At 42.2% G+C, this 27051-nt stretch overlaps 1 protein-coding gene across 2 annotated transcripts; it reads left to right on the forward strand.

Moving 5' to 3' along the window:
- Nucleotides 1–1770: 1770 nt before the first annotated feature.
- wasla (WASP like actin nucleation promoting factor a) lies at nucleotides 1771–24578 on the forward strand. Of its 2 annotated transcripts, XM_035642987.1 has the most exons (11): nucleotides 1771–2239; nucleotides 7847–7981; nucleotides 8685–8771; nucleotides 9980–10076; nucleotides 11878–11901; nucleotides 17976–18177; nucleotides 18847–18889; nucleotides 20396–20549; nucleotides 21851–22479; nucleotides 23574–23682; nucleotides 23820–24578. In XM_035642987.1, exons 1-11 carry the CDS (start codon nucleotides 2135–2137, stop codon nucleotides 23879–23881), a joined length of 1647 nt encoding a protein of 548 aa, XP_035498880.1. In that variant the 5' UTR covers nucleotides 1771–2134; the 3' UTR covers nucleotides 23882–24578. The 2 variants fall into 2 exon arrangements, with proteins under 2 accessions (XP_035498880.1, XP_035498881.1); XM_035642988.1 differs by lacking the exon at nucleotides 11878–11901.
- Nucleotides 24579–27051: the final 2473 nt, after the last annotated feature.

The following is a 27051-nucleotide window of genomic DNA, read 5'->3' on the forward strand; positions in this document are numbered from 1 at the left end:
GTAGGAGCTGAACATCTAGCTGCTAAAGATACATTTCTTTCAGGAACTGGTGGACACCAAACCAGAACTAAAAGAATCAACTTTGCACTTCCTTTCACCCGGTGAACACCAACACAACTTCAAATTGATGCTAATGTTGCTCCTCATTCAGTAAACATGTGTTTGCTTAAAGAAAAAAAAGAATGTTGTGTTTAATAGCTTGTCTTGGCTACCTTTAAAGAAACTCAGTTATTTCAATTCTGCCAAGTTCTGGAAATTGGAAACCTCCATAAAACTATTATAATTTCATCTATCAATTAAGGCAGTTGCAAGGTAGTCATCAATGAATTGGAAATAAATGGAGCTAAATGGCGACAGTAATTATCCACACTTGCCTTTAGAACAAAAGGCCCCATTTTATTTTAATTTTGGAAAATATAGTATTGAGTATATCAGAACTGATATAAAAAAATACTAATGTCCTTTCATTTTCTTTCTTTTGAACTTGGTCAGTTAACGATTTACAACTGTTTGCCACAGGACACCGTTCCTCAATGGCGCTCAGAGGAAAGTGAGTAAAGTCAAATGAGCATCTGGAGGACCAGGAGCATCTTTGTGTTTGAGAGCCAAATCAAAATCTGGCTTGTGTTTCAGTTGCTAACTAATCATGGTGGTGTTACTATTTTCCCCTGCTCACACAAAAACAGGTTCTGGTGAAACCGAAATGGCAAGTGTCTTGTGTTGTATGACATCCAAAAAATTCTTACTAAATACAAGTATTTCACTATGATTTAAAAAGGTCCAAATGTAATTTGCACAACATAAATGTTACATTTTGGGGCTACAGCATAGGTCCTCAGTCATTCAGGACTACTTTGGAAATGGCCCCTTTACCCAGAAGTTGTGAGAGTGGCAGCCCTCCCTATATTAGAAAATGTCTCGTATTGACAGAGGTTTCTCCTTTGTCTCACAAGCAGCATCATTGGGCCCCCCTTCCCCTTCAATTCATCCACCTGTGCAAATACCTGAAACTAAATATGTGCATATGTTGTATGATAACAATCAGTAAGTGTTTATACCCCAATTAACGAAAGTCAGTACAATCTCATATTTCAGGTGTCTTTTCTCAACTCGTGTTCACTTTTCATGATAAAAATTGTAAAAATGATTGTACCAAAGCCATCATTGTCTAGCCTTACAATGTGAAAGGATGACTGTATTAGTATATCTCATAGTAAAAGACAACAAAAATAAGACTTTGATTACTTTTTTAAAAAATTTAGTTAGTTAGTTTCTTCAGTATATAATTGTTTTGTATAATTCTCTGTTACAATTGACTTAATGTCTGGAGAAATGTTGAATCATCATCATTCATCTGTTAATTTCAGAATATTTAAAAAAAATTCCCCTAAGCAAAAGCCATCATGTGTACAAAAAGTATTCAGCTTTTGATAAATTATTTATTTACGTTCTGGCTACCATCTGGCCACGCCCCTTTCTACGTCACACTCCTAGCCCGTTCCACGCGCCCCTCCCTTTCCCTCCGCAGAGCGGCATTCCTGCTGCCACATAGGACCAAACCATTTTTGTGTTAGGGATAATACTTTAGCCTCATCGTCAACTAAAAACACACATGCTAGACAGTTTTAACACAAAACAATGTTAAATAGTGTTTAATTCCCCGTCTGTTCACAAACTCCATGATGCTATGCACATTTCGGAGAATAATTACAGAGTTTGCCCAAAGCACCCCCCCCCGCCCCTCTCCTCTCTTTTTAAAGTGGTCTGCTCCATATTGCTGCCATGTTGGATGTACGCATCGCTGCAGCAGCTGCTGGAGTTTTCGGATGAAAGTTGAGCATTTTGCCATCCAAAGCCACTAAACGGGTCCTTGCTTTTCTACATTTCCACAAAACGAAGGAGTCTGGGTTCCTTCTTAAGCAGGACCACGCCTGGGAAACCTCCTCCCCGTGCTCCTGCGCCCTCCAGCCCGGAGTCGGACTCAGCGGAGATGATCCGGTTGCAGGCCACAGCAACCGGAGCCCGCATGGATTTTCTGTAATTGGTAGAGTTCGGTGAGCCCGTCCCGGGGGGTGGGGGGGCTGGGGGACGACGACGACGTCGTTTCGGGATTTAACTGCAAGAATTCGGAGCCATGAACAGCCACCCGCCGCCCCGCAGGGTCGCTAGCGTCGGCTCCATCCTCCTGACCCCGCAGGAGAACGAGTGCCTGTTCGGCTACCTGGGCAGGAAATGCGCCGTAAGTTCCCCCCGTTTGTTTTTTCACCTGCAGGTTCGTGAATTCTCCAGGAACACTCTCGACCCGACGAAATACCGACACGCCAGTCCGTGCCTTGTCTTCAGGGTCACCCCGCTAGTTCACAAGCAGCAGCAGAAACATGTTTTGCCAACGGCTGTTACAATATACAATAATACAAATCTGGGACCCCTCGGATTCTTTGTTTTTCTGTTTACCGTCTGTACTGTAATGCAGTTTGTGCACACGTTTCTTCTGCATAACTGGATTTTGAAAGGTCCAGTCAGATGTAATCTCTTTGTGAGCTTCCACTTAATAACATCAGACCTTGTAAACTGCAGACACTCTCCATTTGACTGAAAGGGTTTTTAAATACAGGGAATAACTCATTAATATCAACACTTCAAATATTGAATTGCCCCCCCCCCCCCACACATCATTAGCTACAAATCAATATTTCCTGCCGATGTTTGTTTAAACCACTAACATATGTACTTTGTTTATATTTTGCAATTATGAACACCTTTAAAACACAACATGCTCATGAGTTGACCATACAGTATTTTATCAACAGATCATTTTATCGCCAGCGCCTCGAAAATGCAACATTTTCAGCTAAATCTTTGCATATTTTCAGTCTTCTGTGAAAGTGAAGTTAAGTGGCCGTGGGGCTTTGGACTCTTGGTCAAACCAGCATGTGTGCGTGTATTTAACTCGTGGTGGAGGAAATTCTGAAAATGACATTGTGTTGACTAGAGTTGTCGCATTTCTCCAACTCATCAATTCAATTATATTTTTGATTTAAACATTCTCTTTTGTCAACACTGACGGAAATGTCATTGTTAGACCATCGAGTCTGGATTTGTAAGGATCCACAGATCATTAGTTTCATGGTCTGACATCTGTCATTTCGATGTCAGATTGTTTCTTTAAAAGGATACTCTACGTGGTTCCAAGTGTCTTAGAAGCACCAGTTCTGTTTGGAATGTACCACACTTGAACCATGTGGTCAAATTGAAATCATTTATTTAAAATGTAACAATAGCTTCATTCACCACTCGTTGGTGAACAAACTGTAAACATAGAAAACAAAGAATTCACTGAGTACCCTTCTGCCATCTAGTGAGTCATCTCTTCAGTGCAGTGTGCGCTCTTCACATACTCTTCACAAACAACAGCAGGGGGCATTTCTGTTCTTCACAATTCTCTGGGAAACTAAAAATATTTCTACATAGATGACTTCTGGAAAGCAGGTGGACTTTCCAGTTTCGTTCCTGTGTTATCTCCGCCTCCAGCCGTGGCCACGGTGTCTCGAAGTTTCTTGCTAATGCTACTTATAATGTGTCAGCTTGCAAATGTTTTAGTTGTTTCCCCTCAGATGCAACTAAGTAGGCGAGCGTAGGGGTAAAAATACTGCAATCCCACTTTTGATGCGAAAGGTCAAAATTGATAGGCCATTGTTATCAATTTGTGATTTGCAATCCAAACAGCGACAACTCACTATAGACTCAACAATTAATAGATTAATCGCAATGATAATCAAGGATTAATTGCCTGTCTTACTGTAACCAAAGTATAGCAGGTTTCTGTGGTAACAGCTGGAACGGTAGGAGTCTCTATCTCTCACACACACACACACACACACACATACATTAGGTTTTAAATATCTTTCTATGGGTTTGTATTTATGTGAAGTTTGCATGGTGACAGGATGGATAACCTAATGGTTTTTGTCACCAAGTCTGTGAAGCCGCTTGTTTTTTATTTGTTTTTTATTTTTCTAATTATTTTTAACCCCAACCCTCGCCAAAATGGGAAAATGTTAACTTTGTTTGATAGACAACATAATATCAGACTTGTGTTCACTTCAACCTTAAACAGGCTTCAAGTTGCCTACATTTTGATTGAAAAGGGACAGTTAATGCAGGGACAGGTAACATGGCAAAAGAGAATAGGGGAATGACTTGAGTAAATGGTCCAGCTGGCTGGTGTAAAACCTCAGACTCGCTACCAAGGGCGTTTTCCATCATGGTATCCCTCCTAATCATTCAGCTATCAGGTCGCCTTTTACAGCATCCTGTTCGAAATTCCCAAATGTTGTACAGAGTTGTTGGGGTGCCAGTGTCACATTTCCGTCCACTTCACCAAGAATGGTCATTTGTCCTCTTGTCATGTGGAGATACAACAGGAAGCTGTGAAGCTTATCCTCGATGCTACTTGGACACTTCATTGTCACTTCACTTGGCAACAAACCCTTCAAAATCTAAAAAAGAACTACCAGAAAACTAGCAGCATCTGAATGTGGTAACTGTAAGAACATTTTTTTTTTATTATCTATCTAATAGACTTGGTGTTTTGCTTTACATTTGTGGTCATTAGATAAGGTGCTAGCTGATGTAACCTGCAGAGATCTGTGAGCCTGCAGTGTCTGTGTTTATTGCTGCCTACCTCACCTCGGTGAGAATTTACCTAAATTTACCTTTAGACCCTAAATGAGGCTTTTAACAGCTGACCTTTGACCTTTCCCTGTGTGATGCTGAGCGGTGATTTCATGGTGAAAAGTGTTTCCTGCTGCTCTTCTGACCTGCACTCATAAATCACAGAGGAGGAAACAGGCCCAGTGGCATTTCCTCTTTGCTTCCCCAGCGGCAGGAGTTACTTTCTGCCGCAGAGGGAGAAGTCCAGGCAGTGTTAAATGCAGCGTGTCCTCTACAGGAACCTCAAAACCACAAACCAGAACAGTCTGCGGACCGGACAGTGCTGCAGAAGAAAAGGTTAAAAACTGTAGATGAGCTTCAGATACGTCGATTTTGAATGAAACAGCGGCCCATTTCATACACAGTCCTCCATGTTTTCTTATTTAGAAAATGAAGGGACATTTTAATCCTTCATGACACAATGATATTTGTGGCAACAAGGGCTCCCCTCAAAACACATAAACACACATAAATCTCATGTTGTCAAATTATCAGCGGCACAGTTTTAGGGTTAACACTGCTGTAAATATTTCAACAAGAATTAGTTGCAGTGTTTCCCCTAGGTTTACTGGTTGAGGGGGGGTTAGGGTTAGAGCTCGTTAGGTTAAGGTTTCACAAATCAAGTTTCATCCACAATCTTTTATGCAGGAATGAGGAATATGACTTCTGTTGGCATTATATTAAAAATACAAAAAAAAAATTGTCATGAAATATTTTAAATGTACTACAGTATCCACAAATCTGGTCATCACCTGACTGTTCTTCTAGTGCCACCAATAGCTCACACCTTCAGTGAATTGTTTTAACACCAAACAGATGGACTGGCACAAAGTTCTTGCGCAGACATGGGTGGTTCTTAGAGAGTTTATCCTCATGACTTAGGAGGTATTCAGTGTGAAAACAAGACTGTGTTTGTGGGGGTATACAGGCAAGAAAATGGAAAATCCAGTTGTAGGGTGATGCATTTAAAAAACCTGCTTGCTTCCTCACTGTTGTACACAGAGCCAATCATTTCTGACGTCATGAAGGTGTAGGAGGAGGACGCATCAGATGCTGTTTGACCATCTCTCTGCCCTTAAAAGCCCAAATAGCTCAGCCTCTGCTGCTCTTTTTATTAATTTTTTTATCTGTCTCTCAACTTCTGATGTAAAATACTGTCCGTGGAATATGCACGTTATTTTGAGTCCTAACTCTTGGGGAACAGTTTTTAAAAGGTGTTAAAGTTAATTCACTGTTCCACTGATGTGAATGTAAAACACCTTCATTTTTAAGATGAAAGTTATATATATATTCTGAGTCTGTACCAGACCATAAATTTGAACCTGGTATTAACATCCGTCCTGACTCCGTGACCTGATCACAAGTGAAAAGATCCAAATGCAGGTGTGAATGTATCCATATCTTTTGTGCAGACCGGCTGCTCAGCCTTTCTGTCTGCAGCAGGACAGTTGCTGTACCACACAGTGATGCAGGAGTTGAGGATGCTCTCTGCAACACCTGTAGAAGGATGTGGGGACTGGGGTGAAGAGGCCAGCACACTTCAGCCTCTTCAGGAAGTACGGGCGTTGATGGGCCTTCTTTATCAGGCTGCCTGTGTTGTTGGCCCAGTTACGGTTGTCAGAAATGCGCACCTCCTGGAGACCACCTCCACAGCTTTTCCTCCCAGAGGAGGTAGACCTGTGTTTTCCACACGTTTATGCAGAGGTTGTTTGCTCCGCAGCATTCCTCAAGTTGTTCCACCTCCTGTCTGTCATCCATGACCTTCAGGCTGCCCGGGTGTGTGGCTGAGCAGTCAAAGGTCAGAAGGGGGTACAGCATAGAGCTCAGGACGCATCCCTTCTCACCTTCTCACATACACAGTTTTATTTGTGACCACCACCATATCAGCACTGACCAGCACATATGCGTATCTATTTTTTTTCCACAGGTAAAATCTCATTTAATTGTAAATCTATCCAAAGTGTATTGATTGACTCAGCCCCTTCCCGACTCAGCTCTCTCCCTCTCTGTCTCCCTCTTACAGTGACAAACAAAGACACATCTGTATAGTCAAACTGGTCAAAAACAAGATAATTTGGTCTTTGCAAACAGAAATGATGTGGGTGTGTATTTGCATATATTGCAGGGAAGTGAGCCATTTGAGATTGAGTGCAGGACACAGTCTAACAGTTCTCACACAAACGCTTTAGGCTTCAACTGAAACTCTGCTCATTCACTTTGAACTGCTGATGTAATGCATGTCATCTAAACTGCACGCTGGTTCTGTTTGCCCACACTGCGTGCTGTAGAAGTTGAGCAAAGCTAAACTTTTCAAGCGGCAGCGCAGGCTGCAGCCAATCAAGTCGTGTTTCAACAAATACTCAAGCTCAGGGGCTAAACGCGTGCAATGCAAGTCATGCTTGATATCAAACATTAAAATGAGCCTGCTGAGAGGCAGATGATGAACCTGTTAAATGTACATCTGCTTGTGGAGCTACATGTGCCTCCCTTTAGTGTTGCATGAACAGCTAGCATGGCACGTTTGCAAAAACGTCAGCTAAGTTGTGTCCTGAACAGGAAACTGTGATTGGTTGTCACAGTTATGATGATAGTGCCAACATCAAGCATGTCCACCGTGAACAGGAAACTGTGATTGGTTGTCATAGTTATGATGATCGTGCCAACATCAAGCATGTCCACCGTCAAAAGTTTAAGCGACTTGTACATGCAATTGCTGCGTTACATTTGAGATTATAGGCAAAAGAAACGGGCTCAGTAGAGGGCCATCCATCCATGGCACTCTGACAGGGCACCGTCTCATGACATTGCTCCCCTCTTAAACTCAGCAACCAGTATGTCTTAAAGGCACAGCTCACAATTTCAACTGTTACAAAAGGTTAAGCATCATGTCTATTTCTTCCTCGTTGTTGCCCGCTTTGTCATTGCTCTGTCACACGTGCAGCCTGGAGGCTTTTAACAAGAAACCAGATGTGCCTATAAAATCTAGACACAATGGATGGAGGTCGTAACCAAGCATTTAAAAATTCTTCTGAGCCACGTCACTGCTTTTATTGATTGTTGTTAAAAGTATTAATTTCCCGAAGAACTGTACAGATGTGATAATGTTCATCCTCTGTCCTCTGTGTTCGTTCAGTCTCTGTGTTCGGCGGTGGTCCAGGTGTACGGGGCCGAGCGCAGCGCTAGCTGGGCGAAGAGATGCTGTGGAGTGGCTTGTCTGGTCAAGGACAACCCTCAGAGATCCTACTTCATCAGAGTGTTTGACATCAAAGTGAGTGAGACCAGTTTCTAAATGGAAACATCTGTAAAGGTTTAACTCCGTACCAGTGGATAGTTGGAGGAAACATCTTAAAGGAATAGTCTGACATGAGTGTCAAAGGAGAAGACCTTCACAAACAAATGTCCATGTTTCTCTCTTCTGTTTTCATCTTCTGTCTGTCTTTTACACTTCCTCATTATGTGGATTGTTGGTCGTGGCCAGACGGCACAGTAGGATTGTGCTGTATTAAAGATGTGTGATCAAATGTGGAGCTGCTACGGATAAGAAAGAATAATCAGCCACTGATCTGTGTTAACTGTCTGATGCTTATACAGGCTCTGAATCTGTGTGGATATTACAGCGTCTGAGGTCAAAATATACCACTGGTTTCAAGTAATTTTAGTCAAGAGGCAGATCCATTGCATCCAAACATTTTAATATTACTGCTAAATGTATCGCTGTTAATGAGCTCTTGTCATGAGAAATCAAAACCAGTTAGAATAATCTTCATGGATGTTTTGAAAAAGAGTTTAATGTGAATTTGTTTGGACATTAACTGATAGCAGCGACTATCAGGAAGAAAGGATATCACTCTAAAAACTGATGCATTTTAGGGGCTTTCTTTTCATTAGGGCCTTGACAATCTGAATGATTCTTCTCAAGAAGAATCTACTGATGTTTCTTTTTCCATCTTGTGTGTTGTTGTTTTTTGCAGGAAGGGAAAACCATGTTTGAACAGGAACTGTACCACAACTTCTCCATCAGCAGCTCCAGATCCTACTTCATCTCGTTTGTGGGAGACGTACGTGTGCACCTCTATTCATGATCACCTCGAAACCAAACCATCCACTGCAGCTGCTCTCGCTGATCGGGTCCTACCCTGTTCAATAAAGTGTGATAATCAGCGAATGTGTTTGCACTCAGTCGAATCTTCACATTAGTGTCTACTCTGCTCACACTCTGCTCTTTTTCGCTACTGCCACGACACTAAGCCCCTTTCACACTGGCCAAAAAAACTTGTTTCATCCCGCTAACACCCGGCATTTTCCGCAGTTTGAAAATGTTTAATCGGCATTCAGCCCCGGGTCAAATGATTCGCCTCCGATCAGCATTGATGTGAACGTCAGACACGGTTGAACACGCTAATTAGTGCTCGTTGGTGGTAACAACAAACAGAATCCAGATCATCGATGAGGTACAGAACTGGGGCACTTTATTTCAGCCCTTCGGAGGACATACACGGCCTCATCAGGTGGTCTCTCACTGCTCACAGTGGCCATAAACTGTCGATAACATGGACAGATGTGCAGAGCCTAATCTCACTGTGGCTGCAGCTACGTACACACAACAACAGCGCGCAGCGCCAACCTTCTTTTTCTCTCTTACACACACTTAAATATCCATAAAGCCACCTTCTTCCAGGGCCAGGCTTGGCTCAAACAGTGCGCTGAGTTTGTATACTTTGAAAGAGTGACAAGTACAAGATATAAGGTAACGTTGACCACCGTCTCACTGGGTTCCATGCTGGCTGCTTTCTGTTGTTTACTACACTGTTCTTCTTCTTTGTTTTATGGCGTGCACCGCCACCTATGACCGCCACCTATCACTTCACTGTTTTCCTGCTGGCAATCATCAGACCCTGGTCTGTTTGCAGTGTGAAAGTGGCCAATTGCAGATTTTGCGCGGGTCGACCCGTGTTTCAAAACACGGGTCTACACAGTAATTTTGGTGTGAAAGTGGTATCATGCGAAGCAGCCACTGGGCTTCAGGACATGTATGCTCTTCAAAAAACTGCTGCTTTTTAAACTTCTATAAGTCAAGAAACAATCTATCTTTTTGAAAAGTGCAGAAATCCCCAAAAACAAAAAGAGTGGTGCGGTGTCGATAAAAAAGGCAATGTTGTCAAAGTATAGAGAAGCTGTGATCCGTCCATCCTCATTTCTGTTGAAAGTTTTTCATTTAAAGAAAGATGGCCTTTTAACCATGTGTGGCCCTCCTCCTTCGTTTCAGACCTGTCAGATCGGTCTGAATTTCGCAAGCGAAGAAGAGGCCAAAAGATTCCGAGTTGCCATCAACGACTTGCTGAACCGACGGCAACGCAAAACTGGTGAGTTTTTTCATGCTTTTAAGTTTTTCTTTGTCTGCTTCTTTGGCCTGTGTGATCTTTCTCACCTGTCCTCTGCTTACACAACCTGAATCTGCAGCCCACACCCCTCTGCCTCACTTAATGTCCAGGCTTTATCAGGGACAAGAGCAGGGACTGCGGGGTAAATATTAGATAGCTGGAGAATTTGTATTACATTTTGAAATTAATCTGGTTTCAGACATGCACTTAAAGGGGCAGTAAGCGATTCTAAAGCAATACACATTTTGTAAAAATCTGCAAATATTTCCTCACGGTCCGCTAGCTGTCAGTTTTGTGTGTGCGCCAGAAAAACATCCAGGTTTTCGGCTCAGCCCTGGGTATGTAAATCGAAAACCCAAAAATGGTGCGGACCACACAACACTTTCGAGTGCAGTTTGTAAACGTCACTCGTCTGCGCGCCGGTCTCCAATACCTGAGTTCCCGTGTTCGGGGCCCGGTGAGAACAGTAAAGTCACGTCAAAGTCACGTGAACAAAAAACAAGCTCTCATAAATCGCGTACTGTCCTTTTAAGTCCAGACATGTTCCTGAACTTCTCCAGCGGGGCTGTATGTGAGAACGCAAATGTCTGCATATGTGGCTCTGGACAGTTTCAGGGACTTTTCCTTTCAGCCCCCTTGTAAAAATTTATTGAAAATGTCTTAGTGGGCCCGTGTGAGGATACAGCAGGAACATTTCTGGAAAATTCACAGGAATATGTTAATGACTATACAAAAAGCACTGCTGTCTGCAGGAGAATAATCATCATGTCCTGCCTCCTGCATGCTTTACCCAGATGCAACAGAAATTTCCTGAAGTGTTCCTGTTGGTGTGAACGTGTTCGATTCACATGTGAAAGGCAAACCCAGTTTTATGGACATTATCCAGGGTTCATGTCTGGAAAAACCTCTTAGATGTATGGAGGCCTGAAGGAAGAAATAGAAAGCATTTTGCAGCTCCAGGGGACATCACTATCACATCAACCACTTCTATATAATGCAGATTCACCGAAGGATCATGTGAGACAGAGAACAGATCTCATCCAGCAAAAAAAGAAACAAAAAGTCCAAAAAATGTACATCACCAAAATGAAGCATTTGTGCGACACATGAGGTATATTCAAGAACCAGAAAGGCCTCCGCAGATTTCATTTCAGTGCTGATTAGGTGGACACGCATCAGCTGACCTCCCTTCTTGGGATTGGCTGTTTTCTTAGATGAGGCATGAGTTGAGGTTTTGTGAGGGACACTTCTCTGCTGCTCTGACCTCAGTGTGTATTCCTGAGTCCGTGTGTCTAGCCAACACTTCTGCGGTGAGGCTCCTCCCTGGCTTCCCTCCAAGCGCCTCTCATCATGCTGGCCTTTTGAAGTGCACTGCTCAAACTGTAAAGATGACTGAGGGTTCAAAGGCTCACAGAAGTGGGAAGCAGAAGGCAGGGGTTCATGTCAGACACAACTCTGCTTTCAACCCTTTTGCTTTTCCTCTCCTGCTCATGTTAAAGACTTCTTGAACTGTTCTTCTGACTGTTTTGCCCGAGGAGTCGAAGACTTGAGTCAGCACTTTTTTTCCTGTGAGGGCTTCGACACCCGAGGGCCTTAAAACGGTCAGCTTCTCTCTGACCGCCACAGCATCGTACTAATTGCACATGAACACGCTTTGTTCCTCTTTAAGAGCTCATCTTCTTCTCGTCTCCTAAAAGCTCTAAACATCTTTCATTTAATTAAATTAGACAAATTCGGCTTATGTTGTTCTGTAACTTAAACTGTGTAAATTTTTCTGTTGCAGAGAAAAGAGGTGACCCTAAGAATGGTACGTTGAAAACTCTTGATAATGCAGATTCAGTTTAACTTACTGCTCAGTAGAGCCCAGAGTGACATTAGTGTAGTAGTTATTTTATGAATATTTTTATTATTTTTTTGCTCTTCAAATCAAACCACAAAAAGGCCAATTACATTAACACAAGATTCACCCAACCATGCCAAACAACAAAAAGCACAATAGGAAACAAAGTAATTGAAAACAAATCAACCACTGAATAAATGAGAAAACTAGGGAGTAAAAGCAAAAGAAGGATAAAGGGATCCCGGTGTCGCCACAAAGCTGGTATGTTATACACAAATGTTCTAACCACACAGTTGCAAAATTATTTATTATTGTTATTATTATTATTGCTGTTGCTCAATAGTAAATGACAATCTTATGTAACTGTCTTCGAGTTCGGAATATCAAAAATGTAAGTCAAGTTCTGTGGTAAAGATGCATCTTCCAATGTTACACTTGTAGCTGATTTACACCTCCTGAAAAAAGGTTTTAAAAAAATGTGACTACTCCATCAGAAAATAGGAAGGACAAAGAACGCAGTTACCATCGGTAATATAATCTAAAGCACAATATAGTCTGATAATTAATGTTTCATCGGCCTAGTATTGCAGTGGTGGTATCATGAGTTAAATTTGACAATGAATTATGAATCAAAATGTTTTGCAGGTATCAATTGCATGAATGCCATAATGTCCAATTTTCGACCAAATCTAGTCACGAATGACAACAAAACATCTAGTTTTCTGGTTTCACTGGTATGTAATCCTTTTTGCTATGCATAATTTCAGTCTAATAGTGACTACAAAGGTCCCGCACCAGAATGAATTCTGAACATACGCCTCTCAAGTTCACTCATATACATTGGGTTGGGTATCGCTTGGGTTTTTTTGCCAGTGCTAACCCGATACTATTAAAATGGTACCGGTACCTAAACGGTGCCAGAACCTTTGTTTTTGGGAAAAGGAAAAATCGGCGGTGAGAATATTTTTTTTTATTGCTAAGGCAAATTGGAACTTGAAATTTAACATATTAAATGGTAACAGCAAGCGACTGTCCGGTGTTGTTGAGCACTTTGTCTCGCGAAACTGCAGTTATGCACACGGAGCGAATATGGTTTTGCTGATACTTTTTCTTGAACTCGTATCATATTTGTACGCGTTGTTCTTGCATGCAAGGATTTGCACCCCTCTTTACATGCGATTGTTTTCAAACATTTGCAGAACATACTGGTGTGGGAATCTTTCGGCATGCAACACAGTCACAATTTGGACCGTTTAGCTTCAGCCATTTTGTTGTCTTGTAGTCGCATGCTGGAATAGCTACTAGCTAACTGTTGGCTAATATTAGTTGCTGCCAGAGCTCTTTAGAGAGTGTGTTGCCACCGAGTGTAATGTAAACTAGGCACGTGTGGTGATGTAAATATTGCCTGTAAGCTGCGCTAATATTTTAGTACAAATCTCATGCACCGAAAAGAGGCACCAAAATCTGTGTTGCAATTCGGTCCGGTTGGTACCTGCCGTGTAAGAATTTCGGTACCCAACCTGTACAAAGTATTTCTCTGTTTCACTGCTAAAGCTTCATCCACAACGTTATTCCTTTTTTGGGTTCATACAATCTACTCCCCAAAGGTATCTGAGTGAGTGCTGCCGGGAGCCCACTGGTGCTCTTGGTCACTCTGACCTGAACACACGTGTTTGAGTGCCATCTCAAGTTCTCTGTTCTGTTTGGACTCATAATTTGTTGTTTGGTTTCAGTGACTATAAGAGATGAATCTTCAAATCATTGTGTCCATTGACAACACACTGTGGTCTCATAGAGCAGCTCACTGCACAAGTGTGGAGTCACGGCCCTTGATTTAAAACTGGGATCATGCATATCCAACAATAATAGATGTTTTTCGTGTGACTGGATGACAAATACTAGAAGACTGGAGTGTTGAGTTGTGGTGTTCACTGACTGCATGACTCACACACTGACACAGAGTGGAGTTCTCTGCAGGTTAATCTGATCAGCAGGAAGTCTGTCTGTGCCATATGTAGACCACATGGTCTCTGTTGCTCACTTTAAACCATGTTGTGATGCACATTAGGTCTAATCTGTAATCCCCACAGTCATCACTGCTGAACATGTTGTTTTTATACATTTTCTCATTCCTAAATAGGTGTCAAATTAGTTGACAACAGGTGTATTTGTGTGATCAGCTGTGATAAGCTGTGTCCAGCGGTTGTGAAGCATATGTATTGTTTCTTTGTAGGAGTCAGATCTTGTCAGTGGTCTTTTATGTGCAGCGACAGTGAGCAACCTTTCAGGATCATCTTTCAGGCTCTCTGCCATGTTACAGTGTTAGGCACATACCGATTACATTACTTGCCCGCCAACTTTTTATGTATCATTATGTCTTCTTCAAATATAAAAAAAAATCAAATTTGTAAATTACTAGTTTTTAATTGTCCGTCTGACGCTGCACTTCTAAACTGAAAGTTTCACGTCTTTTCTTGTATAATGGCCGGTGTCATCTGTAACACCGAGTTGTCACAAGTTTATTATCTGGTGGCAAGATTTTCACACCGTGGCTTCCAGAAACCCAACAAACTTTCCTTAGCAGACTGAAAGAGTCCATGAATCATTAAACAGAAGAAGAAAAAATCTAAATTGGACCAATCACTCCACGTTATCAGCAGTAGATAAAATTAATTATCAAGATGTAAGAGTGATTGGCTGATGATATCCCTTTAAAATGTCAGCATTATATTTTGACAGACTGAACAGTAATGGTGGGCTGCACGGTGGTGTAGTGGTTAGCGCCTCACAGCAAGAAGGTTCTGGGTTTGAGTCCCGGTTCAAACCAACCACAGCATTTCTGTGTGGAGTTTGCATGTTCTCCCCATGTATGCGTGGGTTCTCTCCGGGTTCTCCGGCCTCCTCCCACAGTCCAAAGACATGCAGAATGGGGTTAGGTTCATTGGAGACTCTAAATTGACCGTAGGTGTGAAGAGGCCCTGTCCAGGCTGGCAAACCCTGCCTCTCACCCAATGTCAGCTGGGATTGGCTCCAGCCCCCCCCTCGACCCTTAAATGGATAAAGTGGTAGATGGATGGATGAACAGTAATGTCGATAGCCTTGTATGAGCTGTCGCTTAGGTTCAACAAGATATTGTCAGCATTGTGTGTGGGACACAAATGCCAGATGTCTCCATTTGAAATGAGTCGCAGTAAAATTTGGGGATGTGACTTGATGTTAATAACTGAAACCCTCTCACCCTGAAATGTGTCTGAGCCACTAAGTTCAAGATGTTTGATGCCTATAACTTGCCCCTGATCATCCATGTCATATGCAAAAAATATCTCCATAGAACAAGCTTGGTCTGTTTTTTTCCCCACAAGTAATTGCGGACCTGTTGCAATCTGAATGAAGTCTTGGAAGAATCACATCTTAAGGACAAAAATCTATGGCGCCTTGGGTACCGTATGGTACTGTAGAAAAGCAAATACTGTCAGAATTATCGTCAAAATTCTGACATTATTGGTTCTCCTTGGTCATATCTTCAAAATGCATGGTGGGGGCAAGTTGTAGAAGCTTTTCAACTTTCGTTAGAGCTTTCTTTATTTTACTGTGTGAACACAAACAGGAGGAAAGTTGTGAGCAATGATCCCCGAGGATCAGACCTTTAATTTAGATCTCTCCTGCAGCTGTCTGTCAAAAGACTGTTTACTTTCATTAAGCCCTCCGACTGTTGGCAAACACTGAGGCTGTAAAGAGAAGGATTAACATATGTTGAACCGATCAGTCGTCTCTTCAATCAACTCCGTGGATTTGTGCCGAAGGTTATTCTTCCATTGAGGTCTCTCTCCAGTGGCACAAATTCTTATCTGATATTTCAGCTGTGAAACATGAGACTAACAGAGCGACACTGTTGCTCTGGATCTGTCTGGGAGATAAATATTATCCTCTTCCCGTTCTTTGAATATATTTTTCTGGTCCTCATTGTGAGCACATCAATTAAATACACTTTTGTAGGGGAAGACTATGCTCATTTTAGTCCTAGAGGGATTACCCACATTGTTTGACTCGCTTGTTCGGTTTCTTTTTTTCATAGTCTCACCAGTAGTGAAGCTTTTAAATTTAATTTAGTCCTGAGGGTGGTGTTTGAGGAAAAGGTTCATCTTCTAGGGAGCAGTAAAAAGAGCAGGACTTTCTTGACAATCTGATAGTTGAGATTTCAGTTTAGTGATAAACTGAATGCCATTTGGTTGAATGCACGCTCACTGCTGGATCCGGCCAAGTACGAGGTGAAGTTATAAGTTGTTGCTGGTCAAGTCTTGTCTGTTTTGGAAAAGAGCCCAGACTCTTGGCAGCAAAGTTGTAGTGTCCTATTCTTACTTCCAAGTACAACTCAACAAGTTTGAACCCCAGAGACCACAAGTTTGAACATAGCAAGTCCAAACTTGCAAGAACAAGAGGATATAATAATACTTCTAACTCAGGTGGCTGTGGATCACCTGGGGAATTTTCCTTCAAGCTCCCATCACAAACACCTGGAAATTACACTTTACATAGATCATAATATGTATGTCAAATTCAAAACACATGTATATTCAAAATATATAGAATAATATCTTCTGAAGTGAACTGTGTTGCCAAGATATGCATTGGCTCAGACACAAATCAAACCAATTACAAATGTAGCAAATCATTTTTGTAAAACTCATAATTTAGATTGTGTATTCATCCAGTTTTTCGATATCTTACTTACTACAAACCTTTTTTTTTCAATGTGCAAACGAAACCAACGTTTTTAATGTTAAATGTCCAAACACAAGCAGCCGCACAAGAACTCGACTACAGTCATAAATTGGTAAAATGACTGTTTCAATCAGGAATCTTCTGATCCGAGAACAAAGGAAGAGGATTATGAACCTAGCCAGACATTTGATACAAAATTTTTGTATTTGACAAACTTAAATAGGTGTCAAAACTTTCTATCAAATATTCTGCATTTTCCATGAATCTTGGTGCAGAAGCTTTTCAGTCAGGACCATATAAGCACTCATCTCTGATACGTAGACCTACACAGAACCATCTCATGCTGCTCTGCTTGAAAGTACAACCACCACCCTGCCCTGGTACTCTGCAGGGTTGAAGCGAGCCTGTGGGGTCTGTTCATAGAAATCTAGTTTTCCCGGGGAGTCCAGGGATTTGGACTGGGATTAGCAGTGGATTTATCGGTATGTCAGATGCTGCAGTGGTTTGTGAAGATTACGGGGAATTCGGGGACTGAGTGGCCCTGGACCAACAAGAGGAGAGGGAGGCCAGCTTGACATTTATGTTAGAAAAGTTGGATCACAAAAGGTCAGAACAGACGGATGAAATCAATGTTGAACATCGAAACATGGCAGTTACATGTAACACCAGGCCTCTATCATATTGATCCTTCAGGTACAGGGGATTATGGAAGGCATATTGATGTTGGTGTATGAGTTTCAGGAGGAATCTAGTAGATTGGTAGATTATTTACTGCTCTTATAACCAGACGGTCATTCTAAAGACCTGCATCTCCTAGTTCCAAACCTTTGAGCCCCGACCCCCCAAATAAGAGTGTGAGAGTCTTGGGACCCCCATTATCTCAAAGGATACAGATTTCAGATGTTTTGCCAAATGAAACACTTCCATGCACATGTTGCAGTTTTACCTGTGATGCTGTAAATTGAACAGAATTCAATTATTTTTAGTATTTTTAGTTAGTTAATTAAGTTGGTGTTTTATAATCCGTTCTTGTTGTTCGCTTATGCTTCTTATAGTCTGATATACCTTCCTGCAGAAAGTAAAAAACAAGCATCACAATGATTTAGCTTTTCTTAGAGTATACAGTATTGGAGTTAAACATTTTAAGTTTGTCCTGAGGGTGGTGTTTGAGGAAACGGTTCCTCCTCTAGGGAGCAGGAAAATGATCAGGACATTTCTTGCCAATCTCCTGTTAAAAACGTTATTATCTGTGGTGTTCAAGTGGAGATTTCATTTTGAAAAATCAGCCCCAGCTCATGGCCACCTCCCCCTCTGTGCAGGTCCAGCTCTGCACATGGCCACAGTGGACATCAAGAACCCGGAGATCAACAACATGAGATTCCACAACTCCCACAGCCACCAGCAGCCGTACCACCTCAACAACATGCTGAGCCACAGCGGCCTGACCCGCAAAGACAAGAAGACCAAAGGCAAGAAGAAGAGGCTGACCAAGGCCGACATCGGCACGCCCAGCAACTTCCAGTGAGTGACGTCACACTTCTTTTGCTTAATCATGAATATGTGAGAGGATCAGCAATTAGGTCAGAGGTCACAGCACTCTGGGAGGAATCATAGAGAAACATGGAAGAAGCAGAAAGTGTAAAAACAAAATATGCTCAAGAAATATGTGTGGAAATTAAGATTGTAATAGAATAGATTTTCAAGATTTCAGTTATTGGCTGTGATGAATAACAAATATTCAGGTTTATTTCAAAGGATAAATGAAATTTTGTCTTTTCATAGTTATAGATAGACTGACTGAAAGACATAAGATTGCGAGTAAAAGTGTCATGCAAATGTTGGTCAGAGACAGTTATGTCTCTCATGGACAGAATGACCAACATAGATATTGATGTGCCTATGAGTGTTCTTTATGGGATGATAATAATAATAATCACTTTAAGCCAATTTTTTACAGCCCCAAAGAGTGTAGTCATAGACCTGTTACACTCTGTAACATGGCAGCAGTAAACATGTTCAGTCTGAGAGTGCTCAATGACCACACTGTCTCTGTGATGAGTGTGTGTGTGGGCTCACTATTTAGCATGGGCACACGGTCGCCCACGTGCACATGCTAAACAGTTGATGCACTTCCGTGTACTGTGCGAGCACGTGTGTGAACTCACCACATACTTGTCCTGTCTTCTTCAGGCACATCGGTCACGTGGGCTGGGATCCAAACACAGGTTTTGATGTGAGTACCCCCCTTTATAGACACACACACACTCACACACACACACACACACACACACACACACACACACACACACACACACACACACACACACACACACACACACACACACACACACACACCACACACACAGGAGCACAATAGTGACCTGTGTGGTGGCTGCATTATGAAATCACACAATAGGCTCTTGTTGCTTCCTGCTCATATCCACAGATGTCTCGCTGTATCTCAGAAGCTGAAGGAGACAGAATGTTCCAGAGCGAACCAGGCAGTAGTCTAGACTGGAGACATTAATTGGTTAATTGAAATTAATAAAAACTCATTCCATACAGTTTTACAACCAACCCGAGAAGCCACAATTACACGGATAACTGATAGAATAAGGCTGCATGGTCACATTGTGGCCAAAAAACCTAGTTCTGCAGCCCACATTACTCCCGACCCCCTGATGTGGTATTTGACTCCAACAGACCTTTACTACCTCATCCTCAGCCTAGTTTTCCAACCTCATTTACATAATATTGCTGGCTGTATAGACAGTCAGTATATTTTGGCATTTTTCTAAAAAAACAATCTATCTTTGGCTGTAAAGGCATCTGATGAAGCCAGTTTGAAATTAAAACAACACAATTTAGGACAAAAAAGAGTGAAAGCATACAAACTTAAACATTACACGATATAGTGTATGTTTGGTTCGGCAAGTTTTGACTCAAAAATGTTAAATATCCTTAAAAAAATAAAAGTCTGACTCTGAAAACCCCAGAAGCAATAAACATGGAAAAAGATCAAGTTTAGCTACAGTCTGAATAGAACAACATGGAAAAGAGGAATCTTAAAGATTTTTTTTATTTTAATTATTTTCTATTAAAATGTTAAACCCATCCACTCACCCATGCCATTCTCTCATTCTTGTGATGAATTGATTTTTTCCAGTGCAGATGTGGACATCCAAACCATCTGACAGATCCTGTCAAGGCAGGAAAATCACATCACACCTGTGCTTGTCTTGCTATGGAAAGCACTGATTTCTTCTTTCGTCTGTGTCTCGATCTACACTAATATTTTCATAGGTTCTTTCTTGGGCCATGTCCAATTCTTCCACCAAGTTTCATGGAAATCAGTTCAGTAGCTTATGTGTTAATCCTGCTAACAAACAAACAAACAGACATGGGTGAAAACATTCCCTCCTTGGCTAAGGTATTAATTCGCGTGGAGTTTGACCACAATTTTTACAGGATCGCTTAGTTTCAGAAGCTGTTTTTGTCTGTAGATACTTCAGAACTCATAAAGGCACCAGAATAAATCCAACTCAACTTCTACCGACAAAAATTCTTAGCTCTTAACTTGTCTTCTTTATGCACAAATGTAATGTGACCAGCAGGATTCATCAGTGAACCCTGTTTTGAACTGCCATGTAAATCTATGTCCGTACTGTGGATCAATGTCATCAGTCCTCGGCAATGTGGCTTGTGTTGAAATGTTCTCTTGTGCTTTTGGTCGTTGTAGCTGAACAACCTGGACCCTGAACTGAAGAACCTGTTCGACATGTGCGGAATCTCCGAGGCTCAGCTAAAGGACCGTGAGACGTCTAAGGTCATCTACGACTTCATCGAGAAGAAGGGAGGGGTGGAGGCTGTCAAGAACGAACTGAGGAGGCAGGGTGAGGACGCGCGCGCGCGCGCACACACACGCGCACGTACACACACACACACACACACACACACACACACACACACACACACACACACACACACACACACACACACACACACACACACACACACACACACACACACACACACACACACACACACACACTTCGAATAGAATCAATCATTTACGAAGCTATATCTTAAAGCTTACAGCGGTAGAGTATAATAATGATTGCACATTTTCTTGAGACAGGTCGGCTCATGTTTCCGACAACCAAATATGATTACATGGACTTTTATCCATATGATGCATTAAGGTTTTCTGTTTTGCCTGGCAAGGAACTAGCCTCGTTCAGTCAAATGAGCTTGCTTGTTGTTAAGCTTCATGGTGGGCTTCTACCACCTACAGTATGTTGGATCCACTGAAACGTCTTGATAGCTGTTTAATTTCACAGCAGTGACGATGGCTTTCACATGTCACTGACATGAAACTTAGCCGTGTTGCTGCTCCGCCCAGTGCACGATTTACCTTACTAAATTTTAGTGGCTGTGACGAGGGAAGTCGGAGAGGGAGGGTCAGGGGCTCCTGTAGTCTCGCAGAAATAGAACTAAAATGCAGCGTCAAGGGGCCATAGTTCAAAAAGAGATTTTTAATAAAAAGCGCATTATTTAGTCAGAGGCCAAAGGGGCTGGTGCTTGAGCACCAAATTGGATCTACTGTATCTTCACACATGTCTGAGTAAATGTGTTTATGTACGCAGATTATCATTTTGGTCATAAAAAAATACTGGGAATGCCTCATACGGGGCAAACAAAATGTGGGGGCATTAAGAAGAGCTGGACAAGTTGTATATCTTAAAGTGAAATGTGATAAAGTGCAGTGGAAACGCGTTAAGAATACATACATACACAGAAATCCCCCGACCTGCATGTGGTTTGTTTGGAGCTTTTTTAATGATGTCATCTTTGCACACTCTTCTTCTGCAGTGGTTTAACGACTGGAGAATTGGCACCACCTACTGCTCCTCTAGATGAACCACCTCCTAAAATCTTAATAGAAGTGAAACACCCAGAAACTTTTTTTTCCTTTTTTTTGGGGGGGGCATATTGCCATATATATTTATTATTTCAATAAATTCAGATAGATACCAGATGAGCTGCGGTGATTTATAAAACCAGAGCCTCGTCCTGGTTACTTGCTTTGTGTCTCTTTACTGGATAAGAGACTATTTCACTATTGTCTTTCCATTTATTCATTCATACAGTGAGAATGCAAACTGATATCGTTTCTCCTCTGTCCCCCCGGCAGCACCCCCTCCACCCCCTTCCCGTGGGGGCCCCCCCCCTCCTCCTCCTCCACCCCACCACAACTCAGCTCCACCCCCTCCTCCCCCCCCATCCAGAGGGGGCCGTGGAGCCCCTCCTCCCCCTCCTCCCTCCAGAGCACCCGCCTCAGCTCCTCCTCCCCCACCTCCCTCCAGACCAGGAACTCTGGGTGCCCCGCCTCCCCCACCTCCTCCCACTAGAGGAGGTCCCCAGCCCCCTCCTCCCCCACACCATCACCACCACCAGCCTCCACCACCACCTCCTCCATCATCCTCGCACTCTTCTATCTCACCACCAGCCCCACCACCTCCGCCTCCCCCACTAGCCCAGCAGGCTCCAGTCGGCAGTGGTGGCGTAACTGTCACTGGTCCGCCACCCCCACCTCCTCCTCCACCACCGCCCGGCCCTCCTCCCCCTCCAGAGCTGGACAGCGTCAGTGGGGGCAGAGTCTCGCTTCATTCGCCTACCCCAAGCGGGAAGTCGGCGCTGTTGGACCAGATCAGAGGAGGGGCCCCACTGAAGAAGGTGGAGCAGAACAACCGAGCGCCAGTGTCCAACACCGGACGAGACGCCTTGCTGGACCAGATCCGACAGGGAATCCAGCTCAAGACTGTAAGACGATCAAGTGTCTTGATGTGATTCCCACATTAGGTTATTCAGCTGATTCAGTAAATGCTAAAGGGCAAACAGCTGTGGACGTGCAGGCAAGAAATTTAACACTATTGTGTGTTTTGTGTTTCAACAAAAAATACATACAACTCAAAGTGAAGACCAAGTTTAAAAAAGGAAAAGCTGAGATTAATTCAGCAGTCATTTCACGACTTCAGGCCGGCCTTTAAAAGGGCAATAGCCAGCATAGTGTCTTATCATTTTCCACTTTTTGTGGATGTCATTATAGCTTTGAAAAAGGCTTTGGAGCAACACACAAAATCTAAACTCTCCGATCAGGACCAGTCCCCGATTCTGACAAATGAGCAAAGAATACAGACACAAACAGTCTAGACTAAAAATGGGAGTCGCCAAACATCAATTAAACATTAATTGCCTGTGCATCGAAGATATTATCATCTGACAATTGAGAGTTCCCCAAAGTATTGTTCAAAACCATAACATTGCTTTAGTTAAAAAGATCTGTTAAAAAGGGGCATTGTGCAGCCTAAAGGTGAAGATGCTGATCGTGAACTGCTGCACTCAGTGTTCAGGTCCAGCTGATGACTTAAAGGGGCAGTAAGCGATTCTAAAGCAATACACCTTTTGTAAAAATCAGCGAGTATTTCTTCACCATCCGTTAGCTGTTGCTTTTGTGTATGCACCGCTGTTTGTAAACAGCACGGCCGGGTTTCCTAGTGGTTAGTACGTCTGACACCCATACCGAAGACGAAGGGTTTCGCAGCCCAGCCGGAGCAATAACTTCACAACAACAACAAAGAGAGAAACAAGCGGAATCACTTTAAGTTATCATTCCCAATCTCTCTCGTCTCTTTCCAATTTTCCCTCTTTTGGATAAAAATAACAATGCCCCAAAAATTAATTTAAAGAAAGAAAATAAAACAACGAAAACAACCAACACCTGCATGGTCAAATATGGTCCATTGAGAAATGTGTAAAATGCTTGAATGTTACCTACACAAGAGAATCTCTGTTATACTGTATGTTCACTGTATCTGTGGATTTACATGCAAGTGTATCTGCTTGTTTGTCTCCAGGTGCCCGATCATCCGGAGTCCAGCCCTCCAACGTCGGCCCCCACTGCAGGCATAGTTGGCGCTCTCATGGAAGTGATGCAGAAGAGGAGCAAAGCCATCCATTCCTCAGGTAGCTCTGCCGATGGGCCATGTGTATTACCTGGTACACACACTTGGCCTTAGACCCTTTTCCAAAAAACACAGAAACTGAAAGAATTGCGTTACCTTTAACTCTTTAAATGTTGCTATTGTGTTTCATTTTCCCAGACGAAGACGAGGATGATGACGAAGAAGAGGACTTTGAGGATGACGACGAGTGGGACGACTAGTGATGAATATCCTGTCCTGTACCCCAGTCCCCCCACCCCCATCCTATCGCTGACACTAAAATATCTCGTAGAAATCTTCCAGGATCTGACTAAAATTGTAATGTAAATGTTGTATGAATTTGCTGTATATTTATTTTTGCCTATTTGCTTCTTTTTTTTCATGATAATCTGTGCAATACCTCATCCGTTAAACCTTCATCACCGACCCTCGTCGTTATAGACCCCCTACTTCCCCCGGGACATCAGTCATTAGAAAGCACTTAAATCTGTTATCAGCACAATGTGGAGATGCAGCCGGCTACATTTCATTATCAATAATCAATAATATAAAACACTAGCTGCTTCACTTAGTGGAATCTGAGTCCTCGAATGATCCTTGGGAAATATTTTTACATGTTCATTTCTTCTTGTTTTCATTCCTTGTCTGAGAAACTTAAAAGGGAGACGTATGTGCGACCAAACAGGCAGGATCCTCTTTGTGTTGGATAGCGGTCGGCTTCAATGCGAGATAACACTATTTTCTTACTGTGCTTCTTTTCGTACCTTCCAGTTTCCTAATAAATTGTAGTTGTAGTCTAGCTTTGTTATTTTTTCATGAAGACATTTGTTGACCAAAACATGGCGGCTCGGCTGCCTCGCGTGGATATTAAACTTTTAAATTTTTTTTATGTAATTAAAAAACGTTTATTTGCACACACTTTCTATGGTAGTTGAGTTTTTTAGTTTTTCGAGTGTGTGTTTGTCAATTTTATGTTATTTGCAGGATACAGTAATGGTGGACACTTTTTAAAACTAAAGGTTTGGCAGCATCGCAACTTGCGAAATGCAATTACAAACATTATGGCGGTGTTGAAGTTAGCACATTTCTTTGGCAAAATATGCCTTCACACGTTAAAACACACTGTGGCATTCTGTGAAATGATGGGTGTTTTGTTCTTATGTCTGCTTGTTTTTAGTTTTGACATTCTGTTATTTTCTACAGAACGAAGCATCAACAGTGATCCGGTCAGTATTTCAGACAATTATCATGCAACATGGAAAAAACTAATCTCACCATGCTCTTCCTCCACCTCATCCTTCAGTTAACAAACTATCATTTTATGCAATGCGACTGTAAATGCCTCCTTGTGGAAAAAAATAATATTTAAAAAAAGAGAGCAAATAATAATGAACCAAATGTGGCATTTGCAAGCAGCTTGTGGGCTTGGCAGTGCCTGCGATGCTCAGTCTGTTACCGGTGCAAAGAAATGACCAACGCTTGTTTTAACTGTTCGTCTTTGGAGTTTTCACCTCGTCGTCCGGCGAGGCTCAATGCTGCATCGAGAAGCCAAGATACTGACACTGAACCTGTGAAAAAGGGTCGGGAAGGGTGGGGGGGTGCAATGAGATGACTAAATTGTATACTTAAATAAATGTTAATATTTACAGAGAAATTGGTCTGTTGTTCTTTGTCAAACCGGTTCTGCCTCTGGAGATCTGGTTCGGAGGGAACAGTCAACTCAACTCAGATGCACACATCCACAAAGTATACAGTGTAAACATCGAAACACGAAAAATATTTACACTATAAAAACAATATTTTTCGTACACATGCATCTTCTATTAAGGAAACAATTGTTCAGTCAGGACCACTATAGTCAAAGAAAATTAATTTCAGTAATAGCAAATAGTTATATTTGGCCGTATGACTCTGATCTTGGACCACCCTGCCCTTCCTCATGCCTAAGTGGAAAGCCTGAGATAGGGAGAGCACACCTCCCTACCATGTACCAGTATTAAAAGGAGGTGCTGGGGTTCAGGCGGGTTACGAAGTGGCGCGCAGTGAAGCAAGAAGAAGAGTGGGCAGGTTAAAGCAACTTAAATTGAGCGCACAATATGAGCTTTGCCAATTTAATGCATGGAAGAGGATCAGCTGAGCAAGATACCAAAAATATTACAAAATAAAATGTCCCTACGGCCCGACCGTCTGTCTGATTACGCAAAAACTGCTGAACGGATTTCCATGAAACTTGGTGAAAGGATGGGGACATGGGCCAGAAAGAACCCGTTTTGGCATAAATCCGGATAAAGGGCCGGATCCAGGAATGTTTTTCACTTTCAATTTTTTCACAGATTTCCTCGGGGGAATAATGCATATGGATAATTAGAGTGGCTGATATGTATGTGTGCAGTTTGGTGCAGATTAATTTAATCTCTGGGGACAATTGGACGTAGTGGAGGTATGTGCTCTATTCAGTGCCATTTTAGCCACACACTTTTTGTCGGTATGATTGTGAAACCGGTATTAAATTACTTTTCATGTGATATTAAAAATGCTACAGAAAACCTATATGAGATACATATAATTACATCAACAACAAAATCGGCTAATAACATGTAAGGTGGCAGTAAGTTTGACGTGAAGGATGAAAGCAGGTAAATTATGGTATTGATGTTGAAAGATAATGTGTGTGTAATCTAAGAAGGTGCTGTTCACCATCTAGAGGTCAGATTAAGATTAAAACAATTTTTTCTCATCCCCAGAGGTCCCAGAGTATGAATAATAGTTGCATTCTTCATCTCTTGACCTCGCCTCCTCTTCCTCAATGAGGTTTTGAGTGAAATGTCTTGACAAATATAGACGGCCATGGTTCAGGGTACATTCATGTTCCCCCTCGGTTGAATTGTAGTCACTGTGGTGATGCTCACGCTGCCGTGTCTCTCAGCAGTCTGTAGGTGGAGGATTTTATTTCCCTCCAATTAAACATGTGTCTTAACATCCAAGTGGCATTTTATCAAAGGTGTTGAATGCTGTAATGAGGGTGTCACTTAGTCACAGTAAACCCCCACACATCCCTGAGGGGGGGTCCGCGATTACTTTGAACAGCTGTTTAATGAATGTCAGTGACTGGATTAGAAACTGATTCATATACAGACAGATGGAGCTGAAGCCCTGCTGATTCTCTGCCAGCTAGAGACACATCGCTGTGGCCATATTTATACTGTAAGCACATTGTATTAACATAAGGAATATAACTGAATAAGACCTTCATATCTGTTTATTTTTTCTTATTTCAGTCAAAGCTACTCATCTTGTTCTGTTCTATTATGAACAATTCAATACTACTGTAGTAAGCTGACTGTACATACCTCACACTGTATTGGAAACTCTGTGTACTCCAAGTGCATTC

This window comes from Scophthalmus maximus, chromosome 7, assembly GCF_022379125.1.
Source record: "Scophthalmus maximus strain ysfricsl-2021 chromosome 7, ASM2237912v1, whole genome shotgun sequence".
In the NCBI taxonomy this organism is placed as follows: domain Eukaryota; kingdom Metazoa; phylum Chordata; class Actinopteri; order Pleuronectiformes; family Scophthalmidae; genus Scophthalmus; species Scophthalmus maximus.

Coding starts and splice junctions, on each gene's coding strand:
- wasla (XM_035642987.1), top strand. CDS start 2,135: ATGAACAGCCACCCGCCGCCCCGCAGGGTCGCTAGCGTCGGCTCCATC. Junction 2,240..7,846: donor ACCTGGGCAGGAAATGCGCC/GTAAGTTCCCCC, acceptor GTGTTCGTTCAG/TCTCTGTGTTCGGCGGTGGT. Junction 18,890..20,395: donor ATCCAAACACAGGTTTTGAT/GTGAGTACCCCC, acceptor TGGTCGTTGTAG/CTGAACAACCTGGACCCTGA.